At 39.2% G+C, this 12,183-nt stretch overlaps 1 protein-coding gene across 2 annotated transcripts in view; it reads left to right on the forward strand.

The window, feature by feature from the left end:
* Positions 1-12,183, forward strand: part of LOC135577163 (CDC42 small effector protein 2-like) — a 145,638-nt gene that overhangs the window by 93,212 nt on the left and 40,243 nt on the right. For both annotated transcript variants that reach the window (XM_065044990.1, XM_065044991.1), the window contains one exon: positions 3,782-3,883. In XM_065044990.1, coding sequence (XP_064901062.1) covers positions 3,782-3,883 — 102 coding nt within the window. The remainder of the gene's footprint in view (positions 1-3,781; positions 3,884-12,183) is intronic.

Below are 12,183 nucleotides of genomic sequence, written 5' to 3' on the forward strand. Positions count from 1 at the left end.
TCAAGAAACTTACAGGGTTAAAATAATTTCTAAATCATGCAAATGCTGGTTTTCAGAATTCTGATTTGTACTTCAAAAGAGATGCTACCCTGTGTGAGTACAAAGCATCATTCACAGCTTAAGAGACATCAGTTCTTTACTTCATTACTATGGTAACAGAAATATGATACAGTTTCAGTGCATCTACTGTATGTGTACAAAGCAAAGCTTCTGAAATAGGTTCTCAAAATGCTTTCATTCTTCTCAATAATTTAATACACAAACCTGCATCTCCTGTACTTCTGTTTAAAGATTATTTTTTATTTTTGTAGGGTAAAGATTATCTGATGTGTTCTTTGGAATCCAAATTCTGTAGATTTTTGTCAAAGGAACAAACTGAGGAAAGCTATTAAATGATGATATTTCATATTCCACTTCCAGGATCCCTTTACACATCTGTTTCTCTCATCTCTCTTGTGTTCCCTGCCACCACCACTACTACCCCTTTAGTAAAGGTGGGTTGGACACTGTGAGACAAGGAAAGAAAAAAATTTCAACTCAATTCCAGCTTGATTTTTTTTTGCCTTTGATATGAAATCTTTCAGTATTTTGACTCAAACAAGAAAGATAAGTCAATTAACAAGTTAATCATAATGTGAGGGTTGGGGTGTATGCATGTGTTTTGGGGGTAGTGTGTTTCAGTTTTCCCCCTCCCAAGAAAGCATCCCTAAGAAACACAGATAGAGGAAATAGGATTTCTTTGCAGTTAGGTTGTCAGAGTTAGGACATACATGTGTTCTGTAAGAAATGTTTGCCTTACTTTAAAACAAGCTTTCAGATGTTGTACTCAGTTGCTTTTATATTGAAGTCCTTTCCATTAGCATCATACAAATGCAAAGCTGTTTTATAGATCATCTTTATAGTCAGACCTCATTATTGGAATGAGTAATGGTATTTATATTTTAAGGTTAATTTATGGTAATTACCAAATGGAGTTTGGGGCATGGACAAAGGCTAACTGGAATTTATTTTATCTGGGATTATCAGATTGGGCACATGACTTGCATTAGAAACAATCACAGAATAGGCACAAATGATACACTAAGGGAAATTAGCATAATTGTGCTATTAATTTATTTTAACGTGAAAGATGAATGTGATGCTTCTGTGCTCCTTTCAGTTTAAATATACTAAATTTATTGAAGAATCAATCAATGTGTCAATTCCTATTGTTTACAAAACAACAGTACTGTATGTATTCTTTCAGGTACAGGGTCTCAGAAAATTCAGCTTTGGAATCATGTTTGTAGTCTCATCTGTAAAAGTTTTGTAGCCTTTCTAAGCATGCTCCCCCACTCCTGTCTCCTATGTTATATCTTCCTAAAACAGGTGACTTCTTACAGTGCTCTCCATATTCATTCACCTACACTAGTCAGTCTTTTTAGATCTCTGAATGAGTCTGTGTCTTCACTATAAAGTAGCACATCTTAACAGGGGTAAAACAAAACAATTTGTGTTGAGGAACCAAGGTGAACATCAGACATGTTTCAGGGTTTAATTCAGAGTGCCTTGCCTAGTCCTCTGGCCTCAATGTCCATTAGCAATTGGAGTGTATCAGCTCAGAGTGTCTTCCAGTTCAGCTTCATCCCAAATAAATCCAGTGAAATTCAAATTGAAGCATGGTAGATAGGGACTGGCAAAGTCCCTTCAAAAACATGATCCTGATCCAAGCCTAAACACTAATATAAATGCAAACTGAGTGCTCCTGCAGCAAAAAAACATCCCTTTTATTTGCTTTTAGAATGAACTGCTTTGGGGTCTTTGTTTAGCAAAGCATTTAAATATTGTTCCTTTGCTTCAAAGAGATCACATCAGTGGGCACATGCCAAGATGTAACTGTCTTGATGGCCTCTGATAAGAAACTTGTTTAAGGTAAGAATCAGGGTTCCATGGTGATTCACTTTGATTAGTGGTTACTGGTTCACTAGCTGATGAATGAAGAATTGTTTACAGTCATTCACAAGATACAGCATTTTAATGCTGTTACTGCTATACCAGCATACTTAGCAACAAGTAAAGAAGAAAAATAAGTTGAGTTGCTCAAAGAGCTCAGTTCTCTGACTATCAAAACCTCAGCATTTCAAAACTCCATTAAAACCAGCAGATCATGGATGTGATATTTGTACACACAAATGCCTTTGACTTTCTGTTAAGTGTTTTAATTGAGTTGTATGTTCCAGTAGCATGTGACTTTCCAGAGATTCTTCCCACTTTAGAATGAGGACTATAACACAAACAGTCCCAGCATTTTACAATATTATGTTGTGTAAATATAGTAACTATGTATTTAAAATAATCATTATGCCTGGTGATGTTGTCCCAAAAAAAGGGGTCTTTCACCCAGTGTGCACACCAATAAACACATAGAGTGGAGGTATTTGCTTTTATTTACAATTTTGCACAGAAAGGGGTGCTAGGCAGTAGTGCAATAAACTAGCACATCTTGGTCTTAAAGCTTTATCCATTTATATACTTGATTGTACATGGTTCTGCCTTTCTAAAACATATATATTACTAGGTCTTCCTTAAGAGCTGGGCAGCTTCAAGAATGGAGTTGTGTTTTTTCATATTATAATGAGCCAAGTACCTGGCGGTATGGATCGAGCTGGAGCAGGAACTTCTGCTCTTCCGGAGTTTCTTATCTCTTTGCTTCAATGGTCAGTTCCTCCCTTATTCAGCACGACCTTCCCGTTTGATTGCTCTTGTAGCCTCAGTTATTTGTTGCCGTTATCAGAGATGCTCCTAATACTGAACATTTTAGATTAGTAGTTTTCATCCAGTGTAAATATAAACTGGGTGTGAGATGTCTCCACTCAAGTTAGTCACATGTTTTGCTACCTTATATCATACATAACTTAAGAAATAGTTAGCTGTACATATGTGAATTTGACTTCTAGATTGAAATATTAATGCACTGGGACATGGCTAGAGATTCTTTTGTAACTATTTATGTCTCTATGAAATATATCAATTTTCTGTATTTGAGACATCTAAATTAATTTCCATGAACGCTTTCTCTTTGAAAACCCATGGAAACTACATGACAATGTTTTTATAGCTGTAGTTATTTCATTTGGTCGATCATGTCAAATTAGTTTGGGATAGAAAATTCACTAACAGTTGAGGTATAGAACAGGTAATTTTGTTTTGCTATGCCTGTGTGAGTGGTTTTGCCTCCCCCCTACCCCATGGCTTTTAGATGCTGATGTGATAAGGAACTGAAACCTGCTTTTAGCAATAGTGAAAAGGTACAGGAAAATATTAAAAGTGCTTTTGACTTGCTGGCTAAGCCCCATAATCTGTTCTCAGAGCTGCAGGCTCTGATTCATAAAGATTCATTTGTGGCTGTGTTTCAATAGCAGTGAGCGCACTCATGAGGCATGCACCTTCCTGTCTGAGTCTGGGTGTTTTTCAGATCTTATTGCTGACTAGAAATGGACATTAAGCAGACTTTAAGACAACGGGAAGCTTTTAATTGATCTTAAGTAGTTTTGTAACTATTAGACTGCATTTTGTTTAACATATTGTAAATTGAAATATTCATATTGCACTCCATGACTGTTCTCATCTTTTAAACAGAGGATACTGGCTTGTAGTGGTTGCAGGCTGCATGGTTCACTCTACTCAAGTTTACTTCCTCTAGCCTAAAAGATTTTATTTTATTTGTATGTCAAAAAGTGCTTGTTTGTTTGGTTCTTTTTAAATGGATCTCTATCAGATGGTTTCTTTACCTGCCTTTCAGAAAAGACGACGGCGGATTGACCCAAGCATGATTGGGGAGCCAACAAACTTTGTTCACATGGCTCATGTAGGATCAGGAGACCTATTCAGTGGAATGAACTCGGTAAGCATGAGTGGATGAAGAATATTTCACCTCTGATACGGTACGAGAACATGACTCTTGTGGCTGAAGCAATTAGTTGAATAAGTGATTCTCAACTGAGTTATAAGAGTTTCTGTAGAGCTGAAAACCTCCTAGTATCTTAATTCCAAGCCTTAACCAATTGTGTTCAAGATTATGGAATATCATATTAAAAATTCCTATGTTTATTGACAATCCAAAGTACATTTTTTTAATAAATCGCACAAGATATATGTAGAGTACTTCTTTAATCTATGATGACAATATATATGAAATAAAATAGAGGTATATTTAAAAATATACTAGAGTATTTCAGAAAAAAATCCTTTTAAGGTATCTTATAATTTCAGTTAGATTTCTAAAGTATTTTTTTTAAATGTAGTTTATATAAAACTCTGTAACTTTAGTTTATGGTTTACACAAATATTCTTATTGTGTGTACTTATTGAGGTTCTCACTATTTGCAATGTGAATTATTTCCAGAGCAAACAGCACTGATGTCACAAATGGTGTTTTGTGGTTTCCTGTAGATGACAGAAAATTGAAAAACAGAGGCTAAGAGTGGTGGGTTAGCCCTTGCAAACAGTCAAACTCCCACCTAGCCACTCACTCCCCCTCCTCAATGGGACAGGAGGAGAAAATAGGATGAGAAAGCTCGTGGGTCAACATAAAGATGGGACATCACTTACCAATTACTGTCATGGGATAAACAGACTCAACTTGGGGAAAATTAATTTAACTTATTGCCAATTAAAATAGATTCAGATAGTGAGAAACAAAAAGAGAAACATTAAACCAACAAATTTTCTCCCCCCTTTCCCATGTTCATCTTCACTCTTACTTGACCTGCCCCGATGAGCTCAGGGGGGTGGGTGGGTTGTTACAGTCAGTACATAGTGGTTTGTCTCTGCTGCTACTTCCTTTTCACAGAATCATAGAATGCTTTGGGTTAGAAGGGACCTTCAAAGATCATCTAGACCAACCCCCCTGCAATGAGCAGGGACATCTTCAGCTAGATCAGGTTGCTCAAAGCCCCATCCAATCTGACCTTGAACACTCAATAATGGGGCATCCACAACTTCTCTGAGCAACTTATTCCAGTGTCTCACCACCCTTATTGTAATTTTTTTCCCTGTGTTCAATCTAAACCTACCCTATTTCAATTTAAAATCATTGCCCCTTGTCCTGTCACTACAGGCTTTGGTTAAAAGTCTCTCTGTCTTTCTTACAAGCCTCCTTTATATATTGAAAGGCCCAAATAAGGTCTCTCTGGAGACTTCTTCAGGTTGAACAACCCCAACTCTCAGCCTTTCATCATAGGAGAGGTGTTCCAGCCCTCTGATAATTTTCATGGCTCTCCTCTGGACCTTCCCTAACAGGCTGATGTATTTCTCATACTGGGGGCCTGTTGGAGTGAATAAAGGACTCAGCATTCTGATTCAATGTGAATCAAGCAAAGCCATTTATTACAGAAACAAGCTTCCTTATATATGCAATTATTTCCTGATCACACGTCCACACTCCAAGCATGTATCAGCTGACTGGATATTGTCTATGTTCACGAGCTGTCCACGCACTGGAGTCTCACTGCCGATAGGTCTGTTGATTTACGTCATGTTGCTGCCTTGTGGTTGCTGAATTGTTTTATTCCCACAGCAGGTCCTGTTTTCAGCATTCTGAGGTGGCCTTGAAATTCCTTTGGGCCTGGCTAGTTGAATAACAAATCTCCATCTAATAGAAACCCATCCACAGGGGCCCCAGAACTTAGAATCATAGAATGTCTTGAGTTGGAAGGGACCCACAAGAATCATCGAGTCCAACTGCTGTCCCTGCATAGAATAACCCCAAAATTCACACCATGGATCTGAGGGCATTGTCCAAATGCTTCTTGAATATTGTCACGTTTGGCACCATGACTACCTCCCTGGGGAGCCTGTTCCAGTGCTCCACCACCCTCTGAGTGAAGAACCTTTTCCTAATATCCAACCTAAACCCCCCTGGCACATCTTCCTGCCATTCCCTTGGGTTTTGTCATTGGTAACCAGAGAGAAGAGATCAGTGCCTGCCTCTCCGTTTCCCCTTGTGAGGAAGCTGTAGAGTGCAGTGAGGTTTCCCCTAAGTCTCCTCTTCTCCAGGCTGAACAAACCAAGTGACTTTAGCCACTCTTCATATGGCTTCCCCTCCAAACCCTTCACCAAATTTGTGGCCATCCTCTGGACACTCCAGTGGGTTTGTATCCTTTTTATACTGTGGCGCCCAGAACTGCACACAGTACTCAAGGTGAGGCCGCACCAGTGCAGAGTAGAGTAGGACAATCACCTCCCTTGACCGGCTGGCAATGCTGTCCTTGATGCACCCCAGGACACGGTTGGCCCTCTTGGCTGCTAGGGCACACAGTTGGCTCATGTTCAACTTGCCATTGACCAGAACTCCCAGATCCCTCTCCACGGAGTTGCTTTCCAGCATCTCATCCCCCAGTATGCATGTACATTCAGGTTTACCGTGTCCCAGGTGCAGAATCCAGCACTTGCCCTTGTTAAACTTCGTATGGTTGGTGATTGCCCAGTTCTCCAATTTGTTCAGATCCCTCTGCAGGGCCTCTCTGCCCTCAAGAGTGTCAACAGCTCCTCCCAATTTTGTGTCATTGGCAAACTTATTAGTCCTTCAAGTCCTGCATCCAAGTCATTTATGAAGACATTAAAGAGTACTGGCCCTAAGATGGATCCCTGCAGAACCCTGCTAGTGACTGGTCGCCAGACTGATGCAATCCCATTTACTAGAACCCTTTGAGGCTGACCCTTCAGCCAATTGCTCATCCATTGCATTATGTGTTTATCCAGTTATATGATGGACATTTTGTCCAGGAGGATACTGTGAGAGACAGTATTGAAAGCTGTGAGGGCGAGAAATCATGGACTCCACACAATCCAATATGAATTCAAGCAAAGCCATTTATTACAGAAACAAGCCTCCTTATATATGCAGCTATTTCCTGATCACGCGTCCACGCTCCAAGCATGCATTAGCTGATTGGATATTGTCCATGTTCACGAGCTGTCCAGGCGCCCGAGTCTCACTGCTAATAGGTCTGTTGATTTACATCTTGTTGAGGCCCTGTTATTGTAGAACAGCCTCACTCCCATAGCAGGTCCTGTTTTCAGCTTTCGAAGTGGCCTTGAAATTCCTTTGGGCCTGGCTAGTTCAGAAATAAATCTCCATCTAATAGAAACCCATCCACACAACAACCTCAAGAAAATCCCTCAAATCTCCCACAATTCCCCCTTTTTGGTTTTGAACCAGCCAGGCCTTGTTTACAACGAGCTGAATCATCTTTGAAATACACTGCAGCATACAACATATGATTAACAACAATGGTTACAGTTACATATAATGTAGCTAAGCCTTACATAATAAGATCAAACAACTACCCATCTATTTCCAAGCTTTTAAACCATTTGTCAAACCCTAATTCTACTATGACAATCTTATTAACGTGCTGTTTTAGTTTGTCTAAAGTACCATGAATAGATCCAGAATGATTAAACAAGTTAATACATCATCTTTCTCTTAAATTCATCACAAACATGTCCTTATGATAACAACAAAAATCTATAGCAACACGATGTTGAAGTGTAACATGTCTAATACCATCAACATCTACTATTAATTGAGTTAGTATCTCAGAAGTTAGATTAGCCTGTTTGAAAGACCAATAGCTTAACTTTGATATGTCTCCTAAAGCTTTACCAGCTGCTAGACTAGGGAGAAGGAGTGCAGTAGACAGTACGGTAGGAATGTCTCATAATTTTACCTCATTTTTGCATTGACTATCTAAGTGTAATATCGCCCCTTTGGCTCTCCTGCTACTTGTTCAAATTGCCATTCTCCACAGAAGGTATACCACCTGCTTGCTAATAGGCTTCTAGACCACCAGGTCTGTGGGCATCTATAACACTGAACTAGGATCCATGATTTACCACTGAAACAGTCCTCACAACTTCTCTCCCTCCTGTCCATCTGCATCTGTTGAATCTTTGTTGAATCCACTTCAGTCCTCGGCCTGTAATGACACAAGCATAACCTTTTCCCCAGGTTATTAAGTGATGTGGCCTTTTCCATTGGCCATTAACTAGTGATTTGACCATAACTAATGCAGGTTCTTTCTGATTTAGCATGTTTTTAGGTCATACTTGTAAAGTGTTTCATCACAGGGCAAATTTGGGCTGCACCACTTAGATATGTGATTCATCACAAACAATGCTTTTGACAATTGGTTTTGTGGTATTTTCCCTACTTTCTTCCCCCTTTTTGTTTAAAAAAACGAAAACAAAAACAAAAAAACCCAGTTCAGAATCACATACTTGCGTTGGACCTTGACTACGTACTCAAAATCACAAATCAAATTTAGAGGTTCCTCCTTAAAAAGCTCTAAGTAATTTAAAGCTGTGCCAAGTTCTGCTAATTGGGTTGAACCTTCAATAATTTTTACAGAATGATGCCAATTGTTATCTTCATGCCAGACCACTACAGCTTTATGGGACTTCCCAGAACCATCAACAAAAACTGTGCAAGTATGTAGGATCAGACCAGATACAAGTATGGTCTGTGACCTGATGTTAAAGACTTGCAGGTTCTGCAGAAATTTACATTTATGCATGCCAAAAGCTGTGCTGTTAAGAAAACCAGCTAGTGCAATTTACAGGGACACAGATTGCAAAAAAAAATTCAAAATTAAATTTCACAAATGGTTCATGTACGACAAAAGGATCATGGCCTATTGAGACTTAAATTAATTCCCTGCATTTCTTGATCAGAGTAACAATTGGTATATCAGTCTGTAAGCAATCTCATCATACTGTCCCACAAGAGCCACAGGTTGTTTCTATGTTGTAGCTATAAACAGACAAATCTGCAAGTCCAATCGAATGCAGTCAGCCTGTAAGGTTGTCCTAAATTTATTCATCAAAGTTTCTAACTCCATTTTGGCTGTCATATTTATCGGATATTCTTTACCCTTACTGGATCGAAGTCCTGTTTCAATTCTATCAGTGTAGTATTTGCTTTATTGAAAATTGGCTGTTAATACTAGTGGAAATACAGCATTCAGAATTTCCTTGGAGATTCCTCAATTGCAGCAAGCAGATCTGCACCATCCAAGCAGCTTCTTGTGGGACATGCAACTAAACAGAATTCTCAGAAAACGTTATTTGAGCTTACAATTTACTTAACAAATCTTGACCCAAGAGAGGTATAGGGCTTTCTGGCAAATACAAGAATTCATATGGTAAAACTTTGTTCCAAATTTGGCATTCCATTGGTCTCAAAAAATGGCCTTTCTTTCATTCTCTCCCATGACCTCAAAAACTAGCATGGTGAATTTACTAAGAAGTCTCTTACAACTAGTTACCACAGAACAAGTCTATTAAAAAAAAAAAAATTTGGTTTAATTTCCCAGCTTCATTAGAACTATGGACCCACTGGCAATGCCTTTAAATTTCAACCCTCAGACTCCTTAGTGCAGTATTACTACGGTTCTCTAGCAGTAACGTTGCTGGGAGAGGGGAATAAAACCTCCCTCTCGCCCCCATCTGAGATGGCAGGATCTCCAGCCCAGCATGAAAACAAATCAGTTTGAACTCCACATCAAACCGACCTGGCTCCACTCCACACCCAAATTAGTACCAGTCTGACCCCGAGAAGCAATGAGCTCTCTGACCTCCCAAAGCTGACCAGTGTGAAAAGACTGACTTCAGCAAGGAGGTAAAATGATGAGCTCTCTCCCCAGATGTGTCAAAACCTAGGAAACAAGACAGAAGCAAAAAGAAACAGCACCAACAACCCCTGATTCAAAGCGAGAAGCAACACAGTGCTACAACAAGGATGGATGACAACACTTCAGGAAAAAAAAAAGACAGAGCGGGGGGAGTAAAGCCCCCCTTTCTCCGCTTAGCAGCGGGCAACCAGGCTTTTTCTTTTTATTTTTTTTCTTTCTTTCTCTTCTTGCTGCAGTTCAGATATAGCCAAGGCCATGCAGGTGGCGTAATTGCTGGTACGAAGTGGGAGTCTCTGGCAAACTCTTCGGTTACAATGAGTTGAGTTTATCTTGCAGCTTGACACAGGCGTGAAATTTATGTTCAGGCACAGGCCTGGGATATTTTGCTTTTTTGTTTTCCCATTTCATTCCAACCGTAATACACTTTATACGCAATTCCAATTACCTCAACGGTTGTTACATACCTCAGCCCCATTTACCTTTTACAATTTACAAATGTCAAAAAACAGTATATTAAGCACCAATCCATTATTCCATTTTCCTAGATCCAAATCAGTTCATATTTAGCAACTTTTAAATACGACCTCATACAATACCAAGTTCACATCCATCATAGCATTTTGGTGGGGTTTGGTTTGGTTTGGTTTTTTGTTTTTCCAGTGCAAATCAGAGTTTAACAATTTAAATTCTTTTCTGGTCTCAAAATGACTAGATAACAATATAAGCAATTACTCTAATGTGTAAGGATGCATCCTAAGGGGGAGCAAGGTGGAATTTTAGCAGTGGAACCGGTTCCCATTTTGTAACTATCTCCCCAAACAAAATTCTTTTGGTACCAAATATAAATATGCAAATTAAAATGCTGAGCTCAGATATGAAAATCAAATACCAAGTTCAAATATGCAGACAGATCACAGTTACACTAATTCAAGACAATATCTCAATTTTTGCATTGCAACTTTGGGCTGCTTACTGCCCAGCCAGGCAGAGGTACCACTGAGTCTCCCTGACAAACAGGTCAGTGCGCACTGGAGCCCAATCGGCACCCGCCCTCTCACCGCCGCAGCAAGCTGGACCAGGCAAGGCTTTTATTAGTGTCTCATCTGGGGTGCTACAACTGTTATCCCAAAACCAGGATTCTTTACCTGGTGTGCATCCAAAAAAGCCAAATCCAGCACATCGAGATGAGACACAGCCTATCACAGAGTTGCGCAAGTCTGGATATTGGAATAAAGCTAGCATTCTAGAAAGAAAAGTAACAGCTATTACACACAAAATGTTATCATCACGTTCATGCAGTAAGGAACTAAATTACTCATGATCTTCTGTATTAACACAAAATGCACATTTTTAATCAATGGATTCTTATGATTTAACAGTCTGTAAACTTACTTTACCATATAACAGGCAAAGACTTACCAAAGTATAATATGGTTAAACAGATACCTACAAAGAAAACAGGTTAATAAGGAAAGCATCTTGCAGACTTCAGCAAGTTCTCTGACCTGTGTGTTATCAGTTCATTCTCAGCTTGTTGAAGCTCAAATTGTTCCACCTGTAAAACTGTCTGAAATGATTTAATGATCTCTTGAAGAGATTTATTTTGTCCTGCTCTTCTCACCTTAAAAACATTAATTGCAACAAGGCGTTATACTTCAAGATTCTATTCTCCAGACACTTTTCCCAATCAATTAACTTATACAGCAGCCACCATTAATTACAATATTTCACAAGATCTTCCTTCCTCATATTTCCAAGTGCTTTCCTACGTTTTAAAACACCTCCCAATACTGATTTCTTAGGAAAACAACTGAAAACAGTCATTCCTGACCCCATCTCATAAGACCATGAGAAGAGGGAGGGAGGGGGGGAAGCACAGTGCTGCTTGCAGCATGAGTGGGAAAAGTGGGGAGAAGGTTTATTACGGTGTACTTATACGACAAAGAAACAATTCTAACAACAACCAGTAAAACAATTAACTCACATTCCTGACAAGCTGCTTGTTTTTCAGAGAGGCAATACACAGAAGCATGTAATGTGTACTGTAAAACTTGCAGATAACACGTTGATAGCAAACATTAGCATTCTCTACTGCTAATTTCAACACCAGCGCTTCCGTAACTTCTAAGTTTTCAACCTGCTTATTGATAGTCTCTTGAAGATGGTCAATAAGTTGCATGTAATTCTCACTGGGACCCTGATTAATAGCTGTAAATGATTTGGCTGCTTTGTTGGTTTCAGACACCTCTATCATAGCTTAATATGCAAGGTCTGTTGACTGCCTCAGGATTTCAGAAACTAATAGCACCTGTAATTGTGGTGTGTCAATTAGTGTCTGTTCCAAGAGTTGGGGGATACCCGCCACTTTCAACGAATCCCCATCGTTCCGTCCTAAATGATCTGTAGCTGTTGTATTGCATAGGTCTAATTTTGCTTGAGTCTTTCATGGTTTTTATCTGATCTCGGGGCAACACGTACACATACTATTTTTCCTGTTAAATTTTCAAAA

The sequence above is a fragment of the Columba livia genome, chromosome W (genome assembly GCF_036013475.1).
Source record: "Columba livia isolate bColLiv1 breed racing homer chromosome W, bColLiv1.pat.W.v2, whole genome shotgun sequence".
NCBI classification, from domain to species: Eukaryota; Metazoa; Chordata; class Aves; order Columbiformes; family Columbidae; genus Columba; species Columba livia.